At 50.8% G+C, this 23,052-nt stretch overlaps 10 protein-coding genes across 10 annotated transcripts; 6 read left to right on the top strand and 4 right to left on the bottom strand.

Moving 5' to 3' along the window:
- Nucleotides 1-1,720: 1,720 nt before the first annotated feature.
- Nucleotides 1,721-2,503, top strand: AO090005000286 (sterol desaturase family protein; the record flags this gene model as incomplete). Its single annotated transcript, XM_001817316.1, has 1 exon — nucleotides 1,721-2,503. The coding sequence occupies one exon, from the start codon at nucleotides 1,721-1,723 to the stop codon at nucleotides 2,501-2,503; it is 783 nt and encodes a 260-aa protein (XP_001817368.1).
- Nucleotides 2,504-3,401: 898 nt separating this feature from the next.
- Nucleotides 3,402-4,371, bottom strand: AO090005000287 (putative MFS transporter; the record flags this gene model as incomplete). Its single annotated transcript, XM_001817317.3, has 2 exons — nucleotides 3,402-3,960; nucleotides 4,019-4,371. The coding sequence occupies 2 exons, from the start codon at nucleotides 4,369-4,371 to the stop codon at nucleotides 3,402-3,404; spliced, it is 912 nt and encodes a 303-aa protein (XP_001817369.3).
- Nucleotides 4,372-5,729: 1,358 nt separating this feature from the next.
- AO090005000288 (fumarylacetoacetate hydrolase family protein) lies at nucleotides 5,730-6,823 on the bottom strand (the record flags this gene model as incomplete). Its single annotated transcript, XM_023234177.1, has 4 exons — nucleotides 5,730-5,842; nucleotides 5,898-6,267; nucleotides 6,324-6,460; nucleotides 6,544-6,823. 4 exons carry the CDS (start codon nucleotides 6,821-6,823, stop codon nucleotides 5,730-5,732), a joined length of 900 nt encoding a protein of 299 aa, XP_023088889.1.
- A 235-nt stretch (nucleotides 6,824-7,058) lies between these two features.
- On the top strand, nucleotides 7,059-8,787 carry AO090005000289 (carotenoid oxygenase family protein; the record flags this gene model as incomplete). The annotated part of the gene is made up of 5 exons (XM_023234176.1): nucleotides 7,059-7,241; nucleotides 7,311-7,434; nucleotides 7,498-7,898; nucleotides 7,954-8,037; nucleotides 8,107-8,787. The coding sequence occupies 5 exons, from the start codon at nucleotides 7,059-7,061 to the stop codon at nucleotides 8,785-8,787; spliced, it is 1,473 nt and encodes a 490-aa protein (XP_023088890.1).
- An 805-nt stretch (nucleotides 8,788-9,592) lies between these two features.
- AO090005000290 (putative aldehyde dehydrogenase) lies at nucleotides 9,593-11,202 on the bottom strand (the record flags this gene model as incomplete). The annotated part of the gene is made up of 4 exons (XM_023234175.1): nucleotides 9,593-10,171; nucleotides 10,233-10,499; nucleotides 10,568-10,918; nucleotides 10,984-11,202. The coding sequence occupies 4 exons, from the start codon at nucleotides 11,200-11,202 to the stop codon at nucleotides 9,593-9,595; spliced, it is 1,416 nt and encodes a 471-aa protein (XP_023088891.1).
- Nucleotides 11,203-12,202: 1,000 nt separating this feature from the next.
- On the bottom strand, nucleotides 12,203-13,781 carry AO090005000291 (putative salicylate hydroxylase; the record flags this gene model as incomplete). Its single annotated transcript, XM_001817321.3, has 5 exons — nucleotides 12,203-12,552; nucleotides 12,605-12,744; nucleotides 12,796-12,951; nucleotides 13,011-13,167; nucleotides 13,223-13,781. 5 exons carry the CDS (start codon nucleotides 13,779-13,781, stop codon nucleotides 12,203-12,205), a joined length of 1,362 nt encoding a protein of 453 aa, XP_001817373.3.
- A 453-nt stretch (nucleotides 13,782-14,234) lies between these two features.
- On the top strand, nucleotides 14,235-15,346 carry AO090005000292 (cupin domain-containing protein; the record flags this gene model as incomplete). Its single annotated transcript, XM_023234174.1, has 3 exons — nucleotides 14,235-14,490; nucleotides 14,547-14,972; nucleotides 15,069-15,346. 3 exons carry the CDS (start codon nucleotides 14,235-14,237, stop codon nucleotides 15,344-15,346), a joined length of 960 nt encoding a protein of 319 aa, XP_023088892.1.
- Nucleotides 15,347-16,300: 954 nt separating this feature from the next.
- AO090005000293 (fungal specific transcription factor domain-containing protein) lies at nucleotides 16,301-17,007 on the top strand (the record flags this gene model as incomplete). Its single annotated transcript, XM_001817324.3, has 2 exons — nucleotides 16,301-16,712; nucleotides 16,772-17,007. The coding sequence occupies 2 exons, from the start codon at nucleotides 16,301-16,303 to the stop codon at nucleotides 17,005-17,007; spliced, it is 648 nt and encodes a 215-aa protein (XP_001817376.3).
- Nucleotides 17,008-17,312: 305 nt separating this feature from the next.
- On the top strand, nucleotides 17,313-18,230 carry AO090005000294 (fungal specific transcription factor domain-containing protein; the record flags this gene model as incomplete). The annotated part of the gene is made up of 3 exons (XM_023234173.1): nucleotides 17,313-17,988; nucleotides 18,041-18,109; nucleotides 18,181-18,230. The coding sequence occupies 3 exons, from the start codon at nucleotides 17,313-17,315 to the stop codon at nucleotides 18,228-18,230; spliced, it is 795 nt and encodes a 264-aa protein (XP_023088893.1).
- A 1,473-nt stretch (nucleotides 18,231-19,703) lies between these two features.
- AO090005000295 (uncharacterized protein) lies at nucleotides 19,704-21,352 on the top strand (the record flags this gene model as incomplete). The annotated part of the gene is made up of 5 exons (XM_023234172.1): nucleotides 19,704-19,786; nucleotides 19,845-20,101; nucleotides 20,159-21,001; nucleotides 21,072-21,245; nucleotides 21,300-21,352. The coding sequence occupies 5 exons, from the start codon at nucleotides 19,704-19,706 to the stop codon at nucleotides 21,350-21,352; spliced, it is 1,410 nt and encodes a 469-aa protein (XP_023088894.1).
- Between the last annotated feature and the right edge of the window lie 1,700 nt (nucleotides 21,353-23,052).

Raw genomic sequence — 23,052 nt, 5'->3', positions numbered from 1 at the left:
TGGATGGTGCTCGAGCCTGCTCTGACAGGCGGACTAAAGGGCGTGCCGGAGAAGCGCTCGTTAACATGGACTGAGACCGAGCACAACGACACTCTCTTCGGTCGTGTCATCATTCTTAGTCATTATATTTCCGGGGAGAAGCTTTCGGATGGGCGAGTTCGACCGCTTGTGGAGCTTCAGTCCAAGATTACCGGACCAAACACCATCAGTATGTTGACCGAGCCGATCACTATGGCACGGGATGTTGAAGCTGGAGCGGAGACCGTGGAGAAAGCATTTATGCACGACTTTGTCCGTAGCGTAGACGGCGGGTGGACGGCTGAACAGGTACGTATAGCTGGTCACTTTTCACGAACGAAATACTCACGAGCTGGCAACTAGATTTGGGCAGTGGAAGTAATAGACGGGGAGAAACTGCTGACTCGCAAGGTCGTGGTCTTGAAGGGCTCTTCTATTGAGTCTGCCCGCGTTTTCTATAGGCTTAAGTAATGCGATGGGTGTTGATATATGGTTCTTCGAGGTAGAAAGCATGTGCGCGTGAAGCCATAGTTGTCCAGATAATTAGACAAGATAGTAGGAGATACCTACCGCAACCAGAACTTGGCTTGCTCTTCCATAAGAACTAGGATATCCCGAGACCCTCTCACATGGATGACCATTAAGCAGCAATAACTGGGACCACCAAATGCTCCTCCTAACCAACGAAGGCTAGCACATCATGACTATAATAAAGTACGGCTGGGGTCGCCCTATCTAGATCTGGTAGAGTGGTGTCACATAAGACTGCAAAATCTTCATAAAAGGGTAAGTCTAAGATGCTACTTAAGGAATCTTCAAACAGGAAATTTCTGCCGTTTTATATATATACCCTCGTATATACAATGATTCTTTTGATTCTGGATGCCACGCTCTGAGTCACTAGCTATGAGCAAGTAATATCCTGACGGCTTAAAGACAAGTTTAATCTTATAGTGTACAATATGATGTATAGCTTCTTAGCGAGTGTGATGTGAGCCATCGTATAATAGACAGTCTTATGCTGCAAACCCAGGCGAATTCAATTTTGGAAAGCTAACCTTGATGTTCTAATCGGACAAAGTGGGAAAGAGACTCCTCCACCAGTAGTGACCTTGAGTCCAGGATCGGGCATACAGTTCGGAGTGGCTGATGGCCCTGCGCCAATGCAAACTATCTGCCTGTAGGACGGAAGATCGGTAGATTTAGAAGTCATGATACGTAAGATAGATAGATAGAATAGCACGCAGAATCGGCTCACATGCCGCCCTTTGGGATTCACGTAGGCTGAAGCACATAATACTGTTAACAGCAAGGCCTTCTACATGTGAAACGATCAGGCAGGACCGGAGCGCTCCCGTGTGAACGAATATACCCGGAGGAAGCTATGACATGTGCACGACAGCCTTCTCAGAGATCCCCACAAAAGCAAGGCTTGTGAAAAACACTGTGGTGACGTGCAGGTCGCGAGGGATACCGAGTGACCAAGTGGTTGACATGCTAAAGCTGCCACCATCATCATTCGGGTCGGTTCCGGTTCACAAAACCCTTTTAGGCAAATGAGACCAACCGCGGTTTGGCCACCAGAACAGCTCCGTCTATATTTGTTTAAAGGCAATGGCACATTCTTCAAGCGTTACCGTGCCACAGAAATCCTGAAGAAATCAAAGTCCCAAGTCACATCTCCCCTAGATACCAAGGAACCATGGATCTCCACTCCCAACTGCAGGCCGCCTGGGACCATGTTAGAACAACATACAAACCAGGCACAATCGAACTGACGGGGGTGATCGTAACTCAGATCGTCGGATTTATCATCCCAGCAACACTCTATATGCTGATCGATGTCCTGTTCCCGAAGTTCTCCCAGCGCCACAAGATTCAGAACATCCGCCGACAACCTACCCGCCAGCAAATCCTGCACTGCGTTCAGGTTACGATGCTTAACCACGTTTGGGTAGTGGCCTTGTACGCACTACTCGTTTATCTTACCGGGTTAGACTATGCTTTTACGAACCAAGATCCGGTCGTCCCTCCTTGGAAAACGTTTATCGTGGACTTCACCTTCGGCCTTCTAGCGCGAGAAATATCATTCTACTATGTCCACCGTGCTCTGCATCACCCCAGCATCTACGCATATATTCATAAGATGCACCATAAATACACAGCACCCGTGGCGTTTGCAGCGGAGTACGCCCATCCTGTTGAACATATTCTCGCAAATATCCTGCCGCTCACGCTCCCGCTCTATCTCAAAGGCGCACACTTTTTGTCCATCGTTTTCTTTTTTGTCTTTGAGCTCTGGGAAGCTGCAGCTGACCACAGCGGGTATGACTTCTTGAAACTGCCACCGGCTGAGCTGCATGACTTGCATCATGAGAAATTTCGCGTGAATTATGGGACTATTGGGTTAATGGACTGGATTCATGGGACTGATGTTGTGGGGTGGGATAGGCCTAAGGCGAGGAAGGTGAAGATTGCTGAATGATTGACTGCTGGATATTGAAGTCTTGATTTGATAGTTACTCGGCCTCAAGCGGATTGGGAGTGTTATAGGCTAACTCTATTTCTTGGACTGGGATATTGTGAGTCTGAGTTGACTTCACGAATCATGTCATTTTCCCGGAGGATCAGGTATATATGCATGAACAACATTACATAGAATGAATATCGAACTAGGGAAAAAAAAAAAAAAAAAAGAAACGGGCAAAGAGAAATATCAGTAGTGCATACGAGATAGCTCAAGAAAATCATCCTCCAGTCTTCACCCAGAGTATCAGGGAAGTCAAGCCTCGTCAAAAACCCCAAATCATCTAGCCATTGTCCCATACTAAGCGTAGTAGGCATCGAATAAGATTTCGTCTAGGATATCGTGAAGTTTAATAGCAGCAGTAACAAGTGCCATTAGACATGCCTTCCCGGTCCTGTCAAAACGAGTTTATGTCAGAATCACTAGCTGGAGGAGCAAGAAGAGTCAATGACCTTGCTGGCCTAGGTGGCGTTGGCCAATGGTGACAGGATGTTCTTTAGACGGGTCTGTTCCATTTTCAACCTTGTCGTCCACTTTTTGCTCCTATTCCGGGCAGTATTACGCCCAGTGAAGCAAAGATGGTTGGATTTTAGACTAACGGAGACATCCCGATTGTCCACGGATCCGTTCCGGGGGACTCTTAAGGCGGCAAAACTACTGGCTTTTCTTCCTAGTACCCCAGGGCATAATAATAACCATACGTGGAGTCTTATAAAAGTCGTGACTAGTGGCTAGATTGGGTAATTGTAATGGTTAAAGTATTACATCTTGGGGCGAGTGCAGGGAACAACCTCTACTACTCTACTCGAGTCACAGAGCAAGACAAAAAATTCCAGTTATTCCCTACCCGGTTGATTTACTCAACATACTGCTTCCCGTCAAAGAGATAAAGTGGCAGAGCCCCTGCGATGGTTGCCACCCCCAGTGCAAACATCACCAGATAAACCTGTAAATAGCCCTGGCTCTGCACCCATTCTACCGCCTCATACAGGAACAGAAAAGCTACTAGGTTCTTCACCACGTTAACCAGCACCAAGCACTGCGCTGCATCCCGTTGATGTCGGTGCGCCAAGTAAGTGATGGCAATGTTGGGAGTGTAAACCGACCCGAACGAGACCATTCCGAATCCCACGGCGATAGCTGCCCAGTGTAGATGGTTCTGGCAGAAAAAGGCCAGTAGCACGCAGCCTGCGGGTCCAATTGCCATGCCCGGAATCAGAGAGAGAAGACGATCCTCGGCGCGAACCTGCCCGTAGCCCCGCCGGCGCACAATATGGTCATTGATGAGGTCGGAGAGCATGCCACCGCCATAGCAGGCTAGGAGAAAGCCGATAAGTGCGGCGACCTCCATTAGGCCGACGGCGACGGAGGAGAAAAGGTAGGGGGGCGCTTCCAGGAGGGAGGACATAGTGAAGCTACCACCATATCAGTCAACATCAGATGGCAGACAGACAGCGGGAAGGGGATACAGACATGAAGATAATCTGTGGGCTGAGGGCACATCCGTAGAGGAGGACCACCCAAATCACGGCTGGCCGGGTCAGTCCATGCAGGGGCGCTACCATGGCCCGAAAGAAATTGAGATCGCGGTCGGCGCGGATTGGCACGATCATATCCGCCAGGGAGGGCTGGCGCACAGTATAGCCCGCCTCTGGGGGCACATTTTCGAAGAATATCTCGTTGTCGCCGTCCGCCTTTTCCGCCTCTGTCGTGTCGAGTCCGTTAGTACTGATCAGATCCCACTCTGGACGCCGGAAGTTAGACTCGGGACACAGGAAGAATATCAGAAAGATATCGGCCACCGCTAGCGCAAAGCACAACCACATGAAGGCCCGCCAGGTGCTCGATAGATATTGTACCATTAGACTATTCACTAGCGGGCCGATGGCGGTACCACCTGAGATCAAAATCACATAGCTAGGAGTGGACCGTCAGTGACCTCTCTATTTCCGCATCCGAGATTCCAGGGGGTTGCTTACATGGACATCATCGCGGCGCGCTGGTGCAGGAAGAAAATATCCGCGGCAAGCTCAGGCACGATACTCTCACCTGCGGCGCCTGCGAACCCCTGCACGCATCGCGCCGCTAGCAGACTGGAGAAGCTCGTGGCAGTCGCACACCATACCAGGGTGCCAGCCTGGAGCGCCATGGAGAGAAGCAGCGAAGCGCGTTTGCCGAATTTGTTGGCGAGAGGCACCCAGAAGATGTTACCAATACTCAGAAACAGGAAGTTATACTGATAGGGGTGGTCGACCATTAGCAACAGGCCAAAAGACACCCCAGGTGGAAACTAACAGTAAGCAACTGCACAGCAGCAGACTCGGACTTGCGATACTCCTGCATTAAGTTGGGGACAGCGACCGACAGGCCTGATCCGGCCATATTGGTTATAAAGTTTGCTAGGGAGGCCGTTATGATAGCACAGCGCTTCAGCCAGACGGGCCAGCGCAGCGGATCTCGATCATCTTGGGTCGGGGTGGGGAGGAGAGGTTGCATGCTGATGTGGGAAAAGAAGGGCGAGGGTATTGTACCTTCTACACAAGAAAGATCAGGAGAAGAGTTTATGACGATGTAGTTCGGACGGTTCAGAGGGGAATTGAAAGGAAGAGGAACTCGTGATACGTTGAGGGCTCTCCGCCAGTAAAGAACTGAGAGTTCGCTTGACTAATGTGCCCCGGGTCTGGGGAAGCACTTCTCCGACGCTTCCCCAGACATAAGGATCGATCCACACAGCTCACCTTTGAGGAAAGGTCTGTGCCAGTGTCCCTACCGATCCCCGATCCCCGACCCGCGAATATAGAACAGATGCCCCTAGCTTCATTCCCATCACTGGTGGCACTGTATCGTGCCCTAAATTTAAGGGTACCAGTCTTCGCAATAGTGGTGGTGACCAGAACGTGTGCATTCAGATGAGGTCGTCCATGTCTACGCACACTACTCCATTCAACCCACAGATGACACTCCGAGAGGTAGTGTAAGAATACCTTGCGAGACGACGTACACAGTGACCATCGGGATTGACCTAGGGGATTCGACATAGTAGCGGTGTGACGACCTCCAACCGCTCTACACTACGCGGTGCTGAGAGATCTGTGGACACTATTCTATTTGTACGGTAGAATGAAACTTGATCCATAGACACAATGTGGAAGACAATAGATGTAAATCAGCTGTACAATCAACCCTACACATAAACAACATTGTTTCGCAAGGTCCCGATCTGCGAGATTTGCACGTCCATCTGAGTTCCCGGAACCAGCCACTTCGGGGGTTTAAAACCGGCGCCCACACCTAGTCCTGGTCAGCTTCACCGGCGTGCACTTCGAAATGACAAGTAACAATTGTCACTCACCTCCTGGTGTTCCCGTCATTATAACACTGCCCTTTTGCAACGTCGTGCCCTGTGACAGATAGGAGATCAAGTATTTGCAGTCGAATAGCAGATCACCCACCGTCTCATCCTGCCGCACCTCGCCATCGACAATAGTCTTCAGATGCAACTGCGACGGATCGGGGATCTCTGATGCCGCGACTAGCACAGGACCCAGGGGCGCAAAGGTGTCGAAGCCCTTGGAAAAGCCCCATTGCGGGACGACACCGGCGTAGGCGGGATCACGCTGCAACTTACGGGAGGAGATGTCGTTGCCAGCCGTATACGCCGCCACATACTCGAGGGCGTGCTCTGGGGAGACATCCTTAGCGTCCTTCCCAATGATGAGACACTACAGGCCGGTTAGGAAAGTGTGAGCGCGGGTGGGGGACGGAAGATGAGACAAACCAATTCGCCCTCATAGTCCGCTTGGTCGTTCTGTGCGATCCGCGGGATCACGACGGGCTTGCCGTGGTCATGCACACAGGTATTGGGCTTGAAGAAGATGAAGGGGAATGGTGGCGGTTTGCGTCCGGCTTCCTTGACTATGGATTGCGAAGAAAGTTTAGAATTAGATCATGATGAAGGGGGACACGCATCAACAGTGCAAGGGGGTTTCATGACATACTATGCTTAGCGTAGTTGAGGCCCACGCAACGTAAAATGGGTACGTCGCCGGGGGCCAGCGGGGAGAGGATCTGCTTCACGATCACAACCTCGTCCGTTACGATGGTTTCGCCCGTTATATCGTATATATCCTGGCCCTGGATGACGCGGGCTTGCAGCTGATCGGCTTCGGTGATCAGCCCGAGATCGATCTTGTTCTCTGCGGGCAGGATGGGTTCGCCGCGCAAGATGCGGCCATCGAGGGCGCGAAAGCGGATCAAGCGTTTCCAAGGAAGATGCATATTTCTCTAGGTGATGTGAAAGAAGAACTATCACCGACAGCTTGAGAATGTATACCTGCTCCAACGCATTGAACTTATCAGTGGGTGGGGAGTCGTCGGAAAGAACCCTCGGTCACTCGGTAAGCCGAAAAGCAAGTCCCGATTACTCCCCGCTGGGAAACCATAGGACACAGCCATAACCCTCCTCCTCAACCATGTCCCACAACAACATCATTATTCTTTCGCCGACTTTACCATGTCGGACATTAGAGTGTGCTTTCCTGATCGCCCCCAGTTCTCAGGGTTCATGAAGCCCTGTCGCGTGGAAGGAGATGTATCTCAATTGGAGGTTTACGGCGAGATCCCCAAGGAGATTGATGGAGTCTTCTATCGGGTAATGCCTGATCCTCAACTCCCCCCTTTCATTGACAATGATCCAGTAAGCAAACATTCCACTAACCCATCCTCCTCCTCTTGCCTACCAATGGAAAAGACTGACTGAGAAAAGTGGTTCAACGGAGATGGAAATGTCAGTGCCTTCCGCATCAAAGACGGCCGTGCGTCATTCCGGCAACGATACGTGAGAACTGAGAAGTTTGTGCGAGAGCGCGAGGCTCAACGCGCATTGATCGGTTAGTAGTGCATCAACCAATTCTAGTGAGACTAACACCCATCGAAGCTAACTATCCAGCCAGGCAAATACAGAAACAAGTTTACCGACGCGGTGGAGTTCAAAGTCCGCAGCACGGCCAACACTAATGTGGTCTACTTCAACGGGCAACTACTGGCTCTAAAAGAGGATTCTCCCCCTTACGCGATGGACCCTGTGACATTGGAGACCAAGGGGCTGTATGACTTCGAGGGCCAGCTGCCCAGCCTCACCTTCACTGCGCATCCAAAGTTTGACCCGGTCACCGGTGAGATGGTCTGTTTTGGATACGAAGCGCGGGGCGATGGCACCCCCGACGTGTGCTATTACAGCGTTTCACCGACTGGCAAGTTCACGGAGGTGGTCTGGCTGGTCGCGCCGGTGGTGGCAATGATTCATGACTTTGCCGTGACGGATAACTGGGTCAGTGAGCCTGTTCCTCGAAGCGTTAGGGGATCTACACTAACACCAAATGTAGGTAGTTTTCCCAATCATACCTCAGGTCTGTGATATTCAACGCATGAAACAAGGAGGCGAGCACTGGCAGTGGAGCCCCGAGACACCACTTTATTTGGGATCATGCCCCGTCGAGGCGCCAAAGCGGGAGATGTGAAGGTATGGCAGTCTCTCGCCCTCCGTCTGGGGTTACGGAAAGTCTAATGTAATGCAGTGGTTCCAATATAAGAACTCCTTCCCCGGCCACACAGCCAACGCCTACGAGGATGAGCAAGGCCACCTGGTGATCGATTTGGGCTTGAGTGAGAAGAATGTGTTCTTCTGGTGGCCGGATGCCCAGGGAAGTGCACCGGAGCCCAGTTCGATTGTCTCCCAGCTGGTTCGGTTTACCATCGATCCCCAGTCCGAGAAGCGGGCCCTCTCGAAACCCGAAATTTTGCAGCACGGCAACTCAGAGTTCTACCGAATTGATGACCGGTTTGCTACCTGTCCCTATCGCCATTGCTACTTCGACCTGATGGACCCGCAGCTAGGTACCGATCTCGAACGGATTGGGCCTAAGTTGGGAGGTGGGTTCCCGTTATATAACGCCGTGGCCCACTTTGACAACGTCACGGGGGAGACAGAAGTCTACTTCCCAGGAGACGTCCATCTGGTCCAGGAGCCAGTATTTCTCCCGCGGAAGGACTCGACTACAGAGGGGGATGGGTATATTCTGGTACTGGTCAACAACTATGAGACGATGGCAAGCGAGCTACATCTACTGGACACGCGAGACTTCACTCGCGCGCAGGCCAGGATCCTGCTTCCGGTCCGCTTGCGCCAGGGTCTACATGGAAGCTGGGTGGATGGAGGAGATCTCAACCCACGGACAGCCTAATTGTGATATATCTGGCGGTCATCAGTGTCGTTCAGTATTGAAATTGAAGTATTCCAAGTAACTATCCTTTTTTTGTAATTGCAGACGTTGGAGCATAGGGACAAAGGTGTTCTTAAGGGTAGAGACTATAATGCCAAGGCGTCTGCCCAACACCCTATATAGAATTGAGTCGCTCGGGGAATTCAGAACCCTAAGCAATTCGTTCTGTTCCAATCCTAGTACATTCTTCCTTGTAATCTTAGATACTCCCGGTCTCCCTAGTACTATACATTTTGCAGCCCGCTCACCTACAGTGCTCAAGGCCTACTGCCGGCTAGATCTTGTATACCGGAAAGGCACCGATATTAGGTTGAATAGTGGCGCGCAGTTATTTGTAAGGATCAACGAGTGTTGCATTCTAGCTACAATCTCAATTGGGTGGTGCCTAAAAAGGTAGGATTGAACGCGAAGACTAAAGCTATCCTAGGTGTAGAAATACATCCTTTTATATCCTCGTAGTCAGTATGCGCCTGCTACGCTTTAGAGTATGTCAGCAACTAGCCTGCATCACACGGGGTTACCCGAGAGAAAAATATATAAATAAATTAAATGTTGGGGATATGCCAGTCCAGGCCCGACCTTGATGTTATTGGCATTTTGGTCGAGTAGGATTAAGAGAAAACATTCATTAGATCCCAGTAGGTGGTTAAAGTCTACAGTACATCCCTTAGCTACCTATGCAACGATCTCCATTGAAAACTCTCGCTGTCGGTACAACTGTGTCCAGAAAGACCCGGGATTCTAGGACTTGTTTAGTTCATCGACCCTACTGATGCAGAGTCACGACTTTAGTTTGGACAAACTCCTCCAACCCCCAGCGAGCGCCAAACCGACCCCAACCACTATCCCCATACCCTCCGTGAGGTAGAGTCGGTTCGTCATGCACCGTCATAGAATTAATGTGGACTGCACCTGCCTGAATAGCACCGGCCAGCTTAAGGGCGCGGTGATGATTCCGGGAAATTATTGAGCTTGACAATCCATAATTAGCCGCCTGTATGATAGCAGTCATCTGTTCTTCTGTCTCCACCACTACAATGCCGACCACCGGACCGAAAGTTTCAATTTCAAAAAGCTTCATCTCGGGCGTCAACCCTGTCACCACGGTCGGGGGATAATTTCGATTTGAGACGTCGTGATTAACTGTGGTGGGAGACGTATGAATCTGGGCGCCCTTGTCGCGCGCATCAGACACGAGCGACTCCACTTTGGCCTTAGCAGACGGTGAGATGAGCACCGAGGTAGTATTGATACTGCGGAGGATAGCTAGAATCTTTGCTTCGAGAGCCGGAGCCACGGCGGTTGTAACTAGGACCTTGTCGGTGGACATGCAGATTTGGCCGTTCTGGTACTACTCTTAGCTCTATCTGTCCCATAGCGCCCCTGATCTCAAGATTTCAGCTTACATTGAGAAAGGCACCTTTGGTGATCTCTTGGGCTGCGAGATCTAAGTCCGCATCATCGAGGACCACCGTGAAGTTCTTGCCACCGAGTTCCAACAAAACGGGCTTAAGGGCAAGGGCAGCTTGCGAGGCGATGATACGTCCGACGTGAGTTGAGCCAGTAAAGTTGCATTTTTTGATATCGGGGTGGTTTATAAGTACGTCGAAGATCTCCGGCGCATCCTCCGGTCGATGTAGAAGGAAGTTCAGAACGCCGGGGGGGGAAGCCAGCTTGCCGGAACAGCGAGGCGAGAAGATAGTGAGTTTGGGGACTCAATTCAGAGCCCTAGATTGCAAACACCAGTAAGTAAATCGATGATCCCGCGTCTATCAGTAGTAGTCAGTGAGCGACTTGCCTTCAGGATCGCAACATTGCCGGCAGCAATAGGAGCCACTACAGCACGGAGACCCAAGATTATTGGGGCGTTCCAGGGAGCAATTCCAAGAACTACTCCGAGCGGTTCTTTGAGGACTAAGCCATAGCCGTTCTGGATAAATGGTAGTGAGCCCGTGGCGATACTAGTGGTAAGAGCGCCATACTCCTCGATCATACCGATAGCGCCATCGGTAATGATTTCTGCCCATAGGGGTCCGCAACTGATCTCTTGATCACACACCCGCTTGATTTCCTCGGCTCTGCTGCGCAAAACCTAGTTACAATAATTGGTTAGTGAGGGTCGTTGCATTATTCATCCATGCTGGGGGGTTCACGAACCTCGGCCAACTTGAAGAGCAAAGTCCGGCGCTCTATTGGGGTCGTCTTTGACCATGCAGCAAACGCCTGGGCGCTGGACTGTGCGGCTTGTAAGGCTAGTTCTTTTGTTGCGCCTTGATAGAGAGTGGGGCCCTCTGCATATGCATTGGCAACGGTGCCGTGCCTATCGTGAGGCAATAGGACATCCTCTCCATCAATAATAAGGGGAATGGTCGACATGTTCGCGATGGGCTGTGAGGAGTGCAAGATACACCGAGTGGATAACTTGCAGGCTAAGTGCTACACAGCATTATAACCACTAGCACAGTTTCAGTGTAGGGGAGAAGAACGGCTAGTAGCACGGCAATGAAAAGATACCTACAGAATCATCCCGAGATCGTCGAGTGGAGCCGTAACCAATGCCCCGGGGAGTGAGCGGAAACATCAGGTCACGCCCCGGTAGCTTGATGTCAACGGCCTGGTTGAGAAACAAATGAATGACATTAGGTCATTTTGCCCTACGTTGACCCCATCGGAGCACTAAAGACAAAATACGCATACGAAGAGCGCTTTGAGACCAAGGACCCTGTTCAACGCCTCGCTCAGCACTGGCCACTCTGAGCAAGGACCTATGTAAGTACTTTTCCAACCGCTTTAATCTTCAACGACGCATTTATTTCTTGGTTCAGGTCTTTGGCCTGCTTATTGCGGGTGGGCTCTACTCAATCAGTTTATGACTCAGGAGTTCGAGGAAAGCAATAACCTAGCATAGCATGGAGCTCAGTGCTCATGCGCTTCGCCATACGCATCATTAGTAAGTTGAACCATAACTAACAATATATCTAGTACAGTATATCTAGTATAGTATATTCTGATCATACTATCAGAAACCTAATGAGAGCAAAGACTGATGCAGCTGATATCCAAGTAACTTATGATGAATGTGTAGAGTACTTGCTCTTTTCTTTGGACAACTCGTATCTTCTGATCGACTATCCAGAGAAGTGAAAAATATGACTTATCATTAACTGAGATGAAAGTCATGCACGCTCAAACATTTGAGCTGCATTTCAAATTCTACCCAGTCTCTGGTAGAGTACAGTTTACCGTATTCGAACCAAAACGACGTATTGCAAAACGTCCATCTCACGCGGTTCATAAATCTTATTGGTGCATCTGGAATAAAATGCTGTCTGCGGAGCGCATTGACAAGGGATATATTCTTACATTATTGAACTATCTACTTCTTCCGCGACCCCTCCCTCTCTGCCCATGCTTGGTCAATCTCGCGCTCAGCCTCGTAGCCATAACACCACATCTGGGTAGCCGGATCACTCCATTGATTTGGGCTATGGCTGAAGGAAAGACCCTCCACTTCTGGCGCCATGGCCGCATCGCGCGCCTCCTGCAGGGGCCCGTCTGCAAAGTGCCACAGCTGGCCGTTCAGCAGGCTGGCCTCCTGCATCTGGCCCGCCCGTAGGATCCGCACTTTCTCGAAGATGGTCAATGCCTCGGTTAGCTGCTCCTGGGACTGCATGTAGGATAAGGAGCGAGCCAAGGCCACGCCGTCTTCTACGGCCATTGCTGCACCTACCATATACCAGTTAATGAAATTGACTCTTCAGAGTGCGTGCATACTTACCCTGCGACATGTACGGCAGCATTGCATGAGCCGCATCGCCCAGAATGACCAACTTACCCCTCGTCCAGCGAGTAAGCAAGGAACCACTCATTAAGGGCCATTTAATCGTCTTCTCCACCATACCAATGATCTTGGTAAGCCTGTGGGTACTCATGAGTAAAGAACGTTTAAACATACAAGAAATGACTCACACAGAGTCCCATCCCTGGAACTCAGTTTTCATGGCCTGTAAGGCTGTCTGGGCGTCCCACGTGGCTGGGTCGGAGGTATCTGGGTGTGAGAGAACCATGTTGAAGGCTCTGCCCGCGCCAATCGTATATGTCATAACATGTCTGGAGTCGCCGATCCTGTGGTCTGGCGTGAGCATAGAGAAATCATGACGGAGAGGCAGGTGAGGACATCTTACCAAATATTGAGTGCAGGCCGTTCCAGAATCCATGATACTTCGGGGTCATTTCGCATCCGGTTTACGTCCACGACGGCCCGATACGCAGCGAAGCCGGGCTTTTGGAAAGGCATCCTCTTACCATCAAGGATTATATTCCGAGCCACTGACTTGATACCTGTCATCCTCTTAGCTCGCGTGATTATGTAGAAGCATAGTAGTGGAGGACAAACCGTCCACCGCGACGACAAGGTCTCCGGTATGTCTTGTGCCATCATGCAGTGTGATGCTGCCCAGCACTGAATCGTAATCGACAACTCTCGCTCCCAGCCTGATCTCAATACCCATGTCCTCAGCTTTCTGGCACAGTGCCGAATGAAAGTCGGCCCTATGAATCACATAGTAGGGCGCGTGGAAATTGTCAATAAAGTCCGGAATCAGTCTAGTCTTTCCTATAACCTTTCCATTCTGCCACCGACGAAAGGAGATAGACTCTGGCGTGGTGACGTAAGGCTTAAGGTAAGACTCTAGCCCGAGTTTGAATAAGATACGCGCTGAGTTGGATGGGATTTGAATTCCCGCACCCACTTCCCCGAGTACTGCTGTCTGCTCGTAAATGGTGACCTTGTGGCCAGCCTGGGTGAGAGCGATAGCTGTGACCAGCCCTCCGAGACCCGCCCCGACAACAAGGATATTCAATGCTGGCGGCCCAGAGGTAGGGTTGGGAAGAGTGGGAAGGGTGCCATCCAGGGTCTTCGCAAACTGGAGGCAGTTACTGGGGTAGGTCGGCATCTGTTCATCGGTCAGAAAATATGGCCCATGTCGATTGCGAACCCACTGACCATGAGTGGCCGTTGACTGGGAGCCGCCCCCGGCCCTTCGCTGGAAACCATGGTAGAAATTGTACGGAGAGGAGAAGTGGCTCTATCGTGTAACGCGAAAGATGCGGCACGTGCTGCAAGCCACCCCTAGGTAGCCTCTTATAAAGTTGTTGAGGATGGTCGGGCTATATGGCCCAGCCGATCTATCCCCACTATCTCTTACTCCCCGACCTACCCCCGATTGACAAAGCAATCCGACATTTGCTTGTATCATGAGAATAGGTTCTGAAGCGAATGCAGTTATGGTAAATCTTTATAATAAGAACGCCACTAGTTGACTCGGAGGAACTACCTTTCCCTTTTTCTTAAGTGTCTGATTTCTGTGGCGTACTCTCTCTACAAAATACCATTTATCCCATTCACGATGGTTCCTTCCATGGATAACACACTTGCCCAGAGTACAGACAGCGCGGCTCAACTGCTGCGGGATCTAGAGGATAGCAAAACCATGCCCCTGTGGACCCAGATGACAAGGCTGAACCCCCCGGAGCCCAATCCCACCGCCGTGCCCTTTGTGTGGAAGTATGACAACATTCGCCCGAACTTGCTGCGTGCTGGTCACCTGGTCACTGAAAAGCAAGCAGAGAGGAGAGTCCTGATGTTGGTGAATCCTGCTCGAGGTATATGCCCCCTGGGATGCTTTGGTGGGTAGCCGGGCCCGTTAATGACCAAGTAGATGCTCCCTACACCACCGATACACTCTACGCCGGCCTGCAACTGGTTATGCCGAATGAGACCGCTCCAGCCCACCGACACACGGCCTTTGCGATGCGCTATATCATTGAAGGCAACGGGGGCTTCACGGCGGTGCATGGCAGACGCATTCGCATGCAGAAGGGCGATGTTATCCTGACACCCGTTTGGAACTACCATGATCATGGCAAGGATGGCAGTGGCCCAATGATATGGCTAGACGGCCTGGATCTACCCAACTTCCGACACTTCCCGGTCCATTTTGTAGAGCACTTCAGCAAGCCCCGCTACCCGGCGGAGGATGTCGATACGTCTGCGTCCCCCATCGTTTTCCCCTGGAACCAAATGAAGGAGAGGTTGGACGAGACGGAGGGCAATTGGGCTACACAGCGCTATCTGAAAGCTGATGGTCGAGAAGGTAAGCATCCCCAATACCAGGGCCGCTCCGCCCGGTTGGGCTAACGAGGGGAATGAGTAGTGAGTCGTGTTCTGGGCGGCTGCGCAGAAAGGCTGGATGCGGCCACCTCGTCTCCACGCCGGCAAGACACCCTGTCAGCCGTTTATCATGTCATTACCGGCGAGGGTCACTCAGAGGTGGGCGGCCAGACGTTGGAGTGGAAGGCGGGAGACACCTTCTGTGTACCCTCCTGGTACCCCTACCAGCATTTTGCTGATGCGGGAGAGACGGTGTATCTCTACCGCTTCGACGACAAGCCGATGATCACGGCACTGGGATTTTATCGGTCGGTAGCGGATGATACCGAGACATTGATCTCGGACTGACAGTGTATCGCATTCGTGTATGGACTACTTCTAGTTAGTGAGTTATGCAAATTCTGTAATTTGTCATCTAAACATAATCCTGATATTATGCTGTTCATAAATGTGCACATATGGATCATTGGGCCAACTAAGTTCCGGTCTTTCCCCGACTTACGCGGCTACCGTTCCATGCCATGCCCTCTACTCCCAGTTCCCAGTCCCATCCATAGCCACTGCACGGCCTGGTAAAGATAGCTGTAGCAAAGTCAAGTCATAGATAGCATTAGCCCCCCTACCATGGAGCTACCATCAGATCAAGCCACTCTCCAAGGCCCACCGAGCAAACGTCGCCGTGTGGCTCTGGCATGCGATATATGTCGCACGCGAAAGTCCAGGGTGGGCATCCAATGATTACAAACGAGCAAATCCACTAATCCTTGTGTTCCTAGTGTGATGGCATCCGGCCCCAATGTGGCATGTGCAAAGATCTAGGGTTTGAATGTGTCTATACCCCGGCAGTCACCGCCACCAATGTGATCGTGCAAAAGGAGTGAGCATCGGCGTATTTCATCCCCATTGATGCATGTATTAATCGGTCTTGAGCTACCTCCAAAATCTGGAATCGCGGATGAAGTCACTCGAGGATAACCTCAACACCATGCGGTCAGACATGACGCGGCTGGCGGCGCACATGAGCAGCAAAAGCCCACCCAGCGACGGTCAACCAGAGCCCTGCCATCAGCCAGTGGTCGATCTAGCAGGACCCGAGGATCCCACGGACGCCATGGGTGCGGTGACCTTCGCGGATGAGGAAGAGTGCGGGTATTTTGGTGCGGTGATTCATCTGCAATCCGTCCAAATGTAGGCTAATGGGAAACTGCCGCAGGCCCGTCATCGAACATCGCCTTTTTGCGGCATCTGTCCCGTGCAGTGTCGCACAGTGAAAGCAATCAACAGGAAATCAGCTCTCCCCGGATGGATAAAATTGCCTATGATGGCGGTTTCGTCAGCGCCACCCGGCCTCCATCGCCAGTATCTGGCCGCACGCCCACGGCTGTCCATGCTGGGCTCGCGACGGATCCTCTCTTGCCGTCATCCGAAGAGACATTGCAATTGATTCGCCGGTACTTTTACGATACGGGTTTGCTGTTCCCTTACATCCACCCTCCGACCTTCTTCGAGACATATCACCAATTCAAAAACAATGCCAAGAAAGTACGCCGGACCTGGCTAGGCTTGCTGAACATCATGCTAGCCATGGCCAAAGTTACCGCCGTATCCACCCATGCCCCGGCTGAAACGCGAATCACAGAGTCCACCCGCTACTATCGACAGGCTCTTAATTTGTGCCGGGGCGAGATTCTGCGAGGGACGACTTTAGAGGTCGGTGGGTTGGCGCACATTGTCTATTTACTTAGCGCGGCCGCAAGATTAACATTCCCGTAGTGCAGTATCTCCTGCTCATGGGCCAGTATCTCCAGGGGACGCAGAAATCCGTCCAGGCGTGGACCGTACACGGACTCGCCGTCAAGGCCGCGTTGCAGCTCGGACTACATTCGAAAGATGCCTCCCAGGCGTTCCCGCCTCTCGAGCGCGAGATACGAAAAAGGGCGTGGTTTGCCTGTGTCGTATTAGATCGGTACACGACCCTCTATAAATTGTCGATTGTAGTTCCCGACTGATTGCTCCCTAGAACTTTGAGTATGACCTTTGGACGACCGCCTGCGATCCCTGACAATTATGTTCAGCTGGACCTGCCGATCGTCCCAAGCATCAGCGAGGGTCAACCAGTCGTCGATGATGAGACCATTCGTCAGAGCGTCTATTTTTTTAATCACACTATGTTGGTGGACACCACACCTTCCCCGTTTGACTGTCAGCGCAACTAATCGTGGCTAGAACCTTGTATAAGCAAATGGGCAACATCATTGACCGGATTTACGGCCAGAATTTGGGCTGTGAACCTAGCCTGTCAGTTGGTGAGACAATGGGCCGAGTGCTGTCGATCGAGAACCAGCTGCTCTCGTGGGTTATGGCGCTTCCGAACAACCTTCGTCAATTATCGTTGCAAGACTTACGCGAGGAAGTTGGGCAATCGGACTCCCAGCCGCGGCTGTTTCCCCTGAAGTTTCGGGTAATCCTCACACTGCGATATCTCCACATCCAGATCTTGCTGCATCGGCCCATTCTAGTCAAATTTCTTGATGCTAGCCACGCGTCCGGTCTGGAACCCGGCGAAGAGCGGGTTTTAAATGAAATTGGCTATAGTAGCATGAAGAAGTGCGTCGAATCGGCCATGGGTATTATCGACATGATCCACGAGCTAGTCTGTGCGACAGGGTGGCAGCGCGATCTTCTTGGGGCGTGGTGGTACTCTCTTTATTACAGTAAGTTGCCCTCCTTGGCTTTCCTTTGGATTTGCGAGTATCTCATCACTTTGTCTCCCGGGATAGCCTTCAATGCGGCACTGGTCATTATCGGGGCCACCTGGGTACAGCGCACAAGGCAGTCGGTCCGAGATTTCCCGTCACATCAGCTTGCCAACATCGAGCTCTATCCTGGTCGCGCCGTCGCAACTCTGCGTCAACTGGATATGGGTAATCGGATGGTGGATCGCTGCAGGTACTACCTTGAGCAGCTGATATCCATCCTCCATTTAGAGCGTAAGGGCTCTGTTCCCTTTGTCGACTCGATAACGCTAATCAGATTACACAGCGGAGAATTCAACCGACACGGCCCCCATTGACCTTGGCCTGGCCGCCATGGGCAGCTCCACCACGGACGGTAACTTTCCATCGTTTGGCATTGAATGTGGAGAATTCATGTTGGATGACTTGTTTATAAATATCACACAGGGTCCGGCATTGGAACGTTGGTAGGCTGCGCCATCATCGACCACACCTGAGTCTTATTCATAAGCAGGGAAGGAAGGCTCTGGAACATTTCTTCGCTGTCTCGTTGGAGGCAAGGCTTGAGAGCTTGGTATCGTTTACTCTTAGGTGACCTCCTCTTTCCCTTTTCAAGTGCCCATACACCAATAACCACCGCCCCCCCTTTCTCTCGCTGAGTGGTCAATGTCATACAGCCTTGGAAGAGTTAGTAAGAAGCAGCCAATCGTTAGTAAAGGGAGCCAGTTGTCAAATTGCTGTGCCGTATGTTGGTGTCGTGACTGTTAATCGCAAATGTGATGACGGTGTTGAGAAAGAAGATGAGACCTGGGAAGACAATCCGACTGGCTTAGGCATGTCCGAGCCAGTAACTACAGACGCGGAGCAATATAATCTACCAATCTCGTTTGACGACCTATTATTTTCATATGTTGGTCCGTGGATGGTTCCTCATCCGATGTATCCAGACTTGGCTGTGGATCAGGTTGAAGCACGGTTGAACTGGGTGTTAGAGCTCCACTGCAGCGGTAATTTCCGAGAATAACTCCTTACTTCGAAGAATGTACTTCACATTGAAAGGTATGTAATATCTTGTCTTTTGCCTACTGTCGAGGATCACAGCGAATGGTAGCGTATGTTTTTTTTTTTTTTTTTTTTTTTTTTTGATCGGCACGGAGGCTAGCCAACCTAATGCCAGCTAGCCTCGGTACGTTCATACAAGGGGGCGCATGGGAGTGGGTTTAGCTGAATGCGTGAGAGGAAGCGATGAAATGGGGATGATGTGTCTTTAGGGTATCCACATTCAGGTGATCAGCATCTTTGATTTGTCGCTCGGGCCGCCACAGCAACCAAATTAGATGGAGTGCTTCATGTTCGCAGGATAATAAATTGATCGGCGTTCTAAGGTTCTAAAAGTTTCCGGACGCCATCCAAGTGTTCGGGTCATGTAATAGCTTCTTCACCTCTATCGTGACACCTTCAACGAGAGTGAACCTCCGCCACAGATGCAAGGGGTTGACTTAAGGGAGAACCTACAAGTCGAATCTGATTGACCCCCTGCTATTCAGTAAATTTTTTTACTACATTAAACCAAAGATCGTCTCGGAATGACACTTCCCATGTAGGTGTTCGTTTCGGTGTTCTTGCGGCTGAGGGCGATATAAGAGAAAAGCCAATTAGGGCAGCGGAGGTCCGGCTGAGCTGAAGGCATTCGGATCCACCGCGGGTCGGATGCATAATTTTCTTTCTCTCGTTGGTCCGACAGGGATGATCGGATTTGGGGATTGCCTCGTTTAGCGACTACAAATTAATGAACTTGAACTATTGACCTGCTGATCCCCTGCTGCATGGGCCAGCCTTACTATTTGTCATTGATCCCCGCTAAATTCCAGGCATGTTTCTCGTATTATAAGACAAGAGGGCTGCCAAATTCCCGGATTCAAAGACAGAAGGATTATCGTCCAGTTACCCATCGCCAGCGACTCGAGACCATGGCGAGCGAAAAGCAGCTGCCTTGGGGTTACCGATGGCGCTCATCCCGAACCTTCATCATCTCGACGATTATCATCGCCTTGTTTGCTGGTATTTTTCCATTGGTGTTGTAGCTCTGATGGTGGCAAATATCCTAACAGCGCTTCACCAGAAACCTTCCTGTATGGCTTCGTGGTTCCGATCTTGAGCTTTATGCTCGAATCTCGTCTTAAAATGGATCCATCCAAGACCCAGCGGATGACCACCGCCGTCCTGACCGTGCATGGCTTCGTGTCTCTGATCTTCGCGCCCGTCATTGCCCATTTTGCGGATAAGACGCCCAACCGCAAGGCCCCGCTCCTGATCGCTCTTGCAGGATGCGTCGCAGGTACTCTTTTAGTAGCCTCCACTTTTTCCAGTATGTGCATCTATCAAATCTTGTAATCAAACTTTCATGCAACTCACCATCGAACAGTTGAGGCGCTTTTTGTCGGTCGGATCCTGCAAGCAGTGGCCGGCAGCGCCACGTGGATTATAGGGTTTGCCACCTTGACTGACAATGTCGATCTGGACCATATGGGCAAAGCCATGGGAACGGCCATGGCTTTTGTGACAGCCGGCCAGCTCAGTGGTCCTATCGTCGCGGGTGCGCTGCTGGAGTGGGTGGGATACTGGCCGACTTGGAGCGCTCCTCTGCTAGTGCTCTGCCTGGATATCATCGCACGTCGACTGATGATCGAAAGGCGAGAATTACCGCTTGATGACCGACCCCGTTCCCCAAAGCTGGCCGCTCCTCACGACCCAGAAGAGAGCGAAAGGGCACCGCTGCTTCCATCAACCCCTACCAACGAGTCCCCAGACTATAATGCGGTCCCCACGGAGGCTGAGCAGGTTGGACCATCTCGCTCTTTTTACCGCATCATGATAGGTGATATTGGCGTTGTAGCCAGCGTTGCAAACACGCTTATTTTTGCAACTCTCATCTCCGCTTTCGATGCCACCCTCCCCCTTCATCTGCGCGACACTTTTCACTGGAATACCCTCTCCGTGGGCATGATTTTCCTTTCTCTCCAGGTTCCCTCTATGTGTCTTGGCCCTTTGGTCGGGTGGCTTCGCGATCGCGCTGGTGCCCGCTGGCCGGTGACGATCGGCTGGGCGCTGTCGGCCCCATTGCTGTGGCTTTTAGGTGTTCCTGGCGAGAAGATGTTTCCGTGGGCCAGCCCGGAGACCAATGGCGAAGCGATCTTCATCACTGGTCTGGTCACTATTGGTATTGTTTTCACCTTGATTCGCGGTGCGGGCACAATGCAGTTGGTTGGTGAGTCGCCCTGGCGTTCTTTTCCTTTCTCTCCCTTGTATGAACCCATACTGATCAACATTTCTGTCAGCTGCTACTAAGGCCATGGAAGCAAAGGATCCCAAAATCTTCGGTGAATTCGGCGGTAGTTCCCGAGTCTCTTCGCTGGCCGAAGTGGCTTTCAGTCTCGGTTCCATGCTAGGCCCGCTAATTTCAGGCACTTTATCTGAAATGGTCGGTTATTTCTATATGAATCTGGTTATGGGTAAGCGCATATCATGTCTTGTGCCGTGGGATTGTCTGCTAACAGTATTATCAGGTGCAATTTGTCTGCCGGTGGCGTTATCGTGTTTCCTGTTCTTTACAGTTTAGGAATGGGTGGGTTTAAAACTGGGATATACATAATGTTTTTATTATCTACAGAAAGTAATTTTAATGAAGTCTGCATTTACAGCGGACCTAATGGGCCGGTACTATGCTTAGGTTCAATTCAAATAAAATCTGTGCCATGCATAGAGTATTACTACCTCAAAGAAATGTTATCTTTAGGTTTCTGTTTTGCATTGGATTTCTTGATATTGAAGTACAAATCACAATATCACCTGTGCCAAACGTCCAGCATAAACGATCAGAATCGCAATCACAACCAGCAAAACCAATGCACAAGCAAACATCCTACTGCATGATAACCACTCCCCCACCATCTCAACAGCCAAGTCACCACCACCCAACCCTCGACGAGAACATCACCCTACAGAAACCCAATTAGACAACCATCATTCCATCAACACAAACCACAAATCCCAAATCCCACTTACCTCATCTAATCAGGACCATGTGCCCAAGGAGGCCTATGCTTATAGCAGTTGGCCCCGTCACACAAAAACCCCTTAGGGCACATATTCGCGCCTTTGCACACATTGTCGAGACAGTTACCCTTGTGGCACCACCCACCCTTGCACTCCTTGTAACTTAGACAATGAGGGTAGGTTCTGGTTTCAAGGGTATCCCGCGAGTCCATTTCGGAGGCAGGGTCGTAGTCTTCGATGACTTCGTCTTTAGTGTATGGTTAGTTTCTCTTTGTTTAGTAGTGGGAATGGGAGGGATGGGGATTTGGGGGGTAGGTACCAGCTTCACGACGGACATTGGGGGGCAGGGCTGTTGAAGCTGCGAGGGTGCAGAGGGAAAGAAGAATGAAAAGTAGAAGCCTCATTTTTGGGGAGGGATTAGGATGCTGTTATGGGGATTTGCTCATAAATGTGGATGGATGGCAGAGTTTGGAGGAGGTATGGAGATGGGAGCAGGAGGACAGGGAGGAGGAATTTGTAAGGCATATTCCTGTTATTTATACCATTGGTTTTGGTTAAGAAGTGAATAGGCCAAGTTATCATTTTCATTGAATGAAACCCAAGCCGTGTATTAGGTCACTTACGGGGTGTGTGAGCAAGTTATGATAGGGTGAAGTCGAGTGGCCTGGTGAATGAATACTCGTCCCTTTGTCTACACGTACACGGTCAATCAGGATTGATGTATGTATTCCCTGGATATCACAAAGATTGCATCCGTGCTTTGTAGTTGTTGGTAGCAGATGGTGACAAAAGGACACATGATATGAGCGAGATTAAATAGTCAGACGGGTTAATCTATTCCTATCGGAACTTCAGGCCACTGCTCTTCTTGGATGAATAATATCATCCACACAAGGCAAGAAGATTAGTTACTGGCTAACCCCAACAGGTGCGGTAGTGAATGGTTCGATTCCGCTAGCTTAAGCATAGGCCAATGTGGTATCTTATTCCTAATGCCTTGGGTATATTCTATGACAACTGGGATGCTTTCGCATGCTCCTCGATATCGGAGGATAGTGTCGTCATCCAACTAGCCTTCTTAAGGGTGAAGATAAAACTATGATGCTAAGGAAGATACCATATGTGCGGGCTTCCGATTCGATCACAAACAAGTCTCAAGTGCATGTTGAGCTAGGTCTCAGCAGGCAACTCGTGGACACGTTCAGATCTCTAGATACAATGTATGCAGCGATTCAAAAAGCTATACTGTAGTCAACGTGCGTC

The sequence above is a fragment of the Aspergillus oryzae genome, chromosome 1 (genome assembly GCF_000184455.2).
Source record: "Aspergillus oryzae RIB40 DNA, chromosome 1".
Lineage (NCBI taxonomy): Eukaryota > Fungi > Ascomycota > Eurotiomycetes > Eurotiales > Aspergillaceae > Aspergillus > Aspergillus oryzae.
This window is presented reverse-complemented; position numbering and strand designations above follow the sequence as displayed.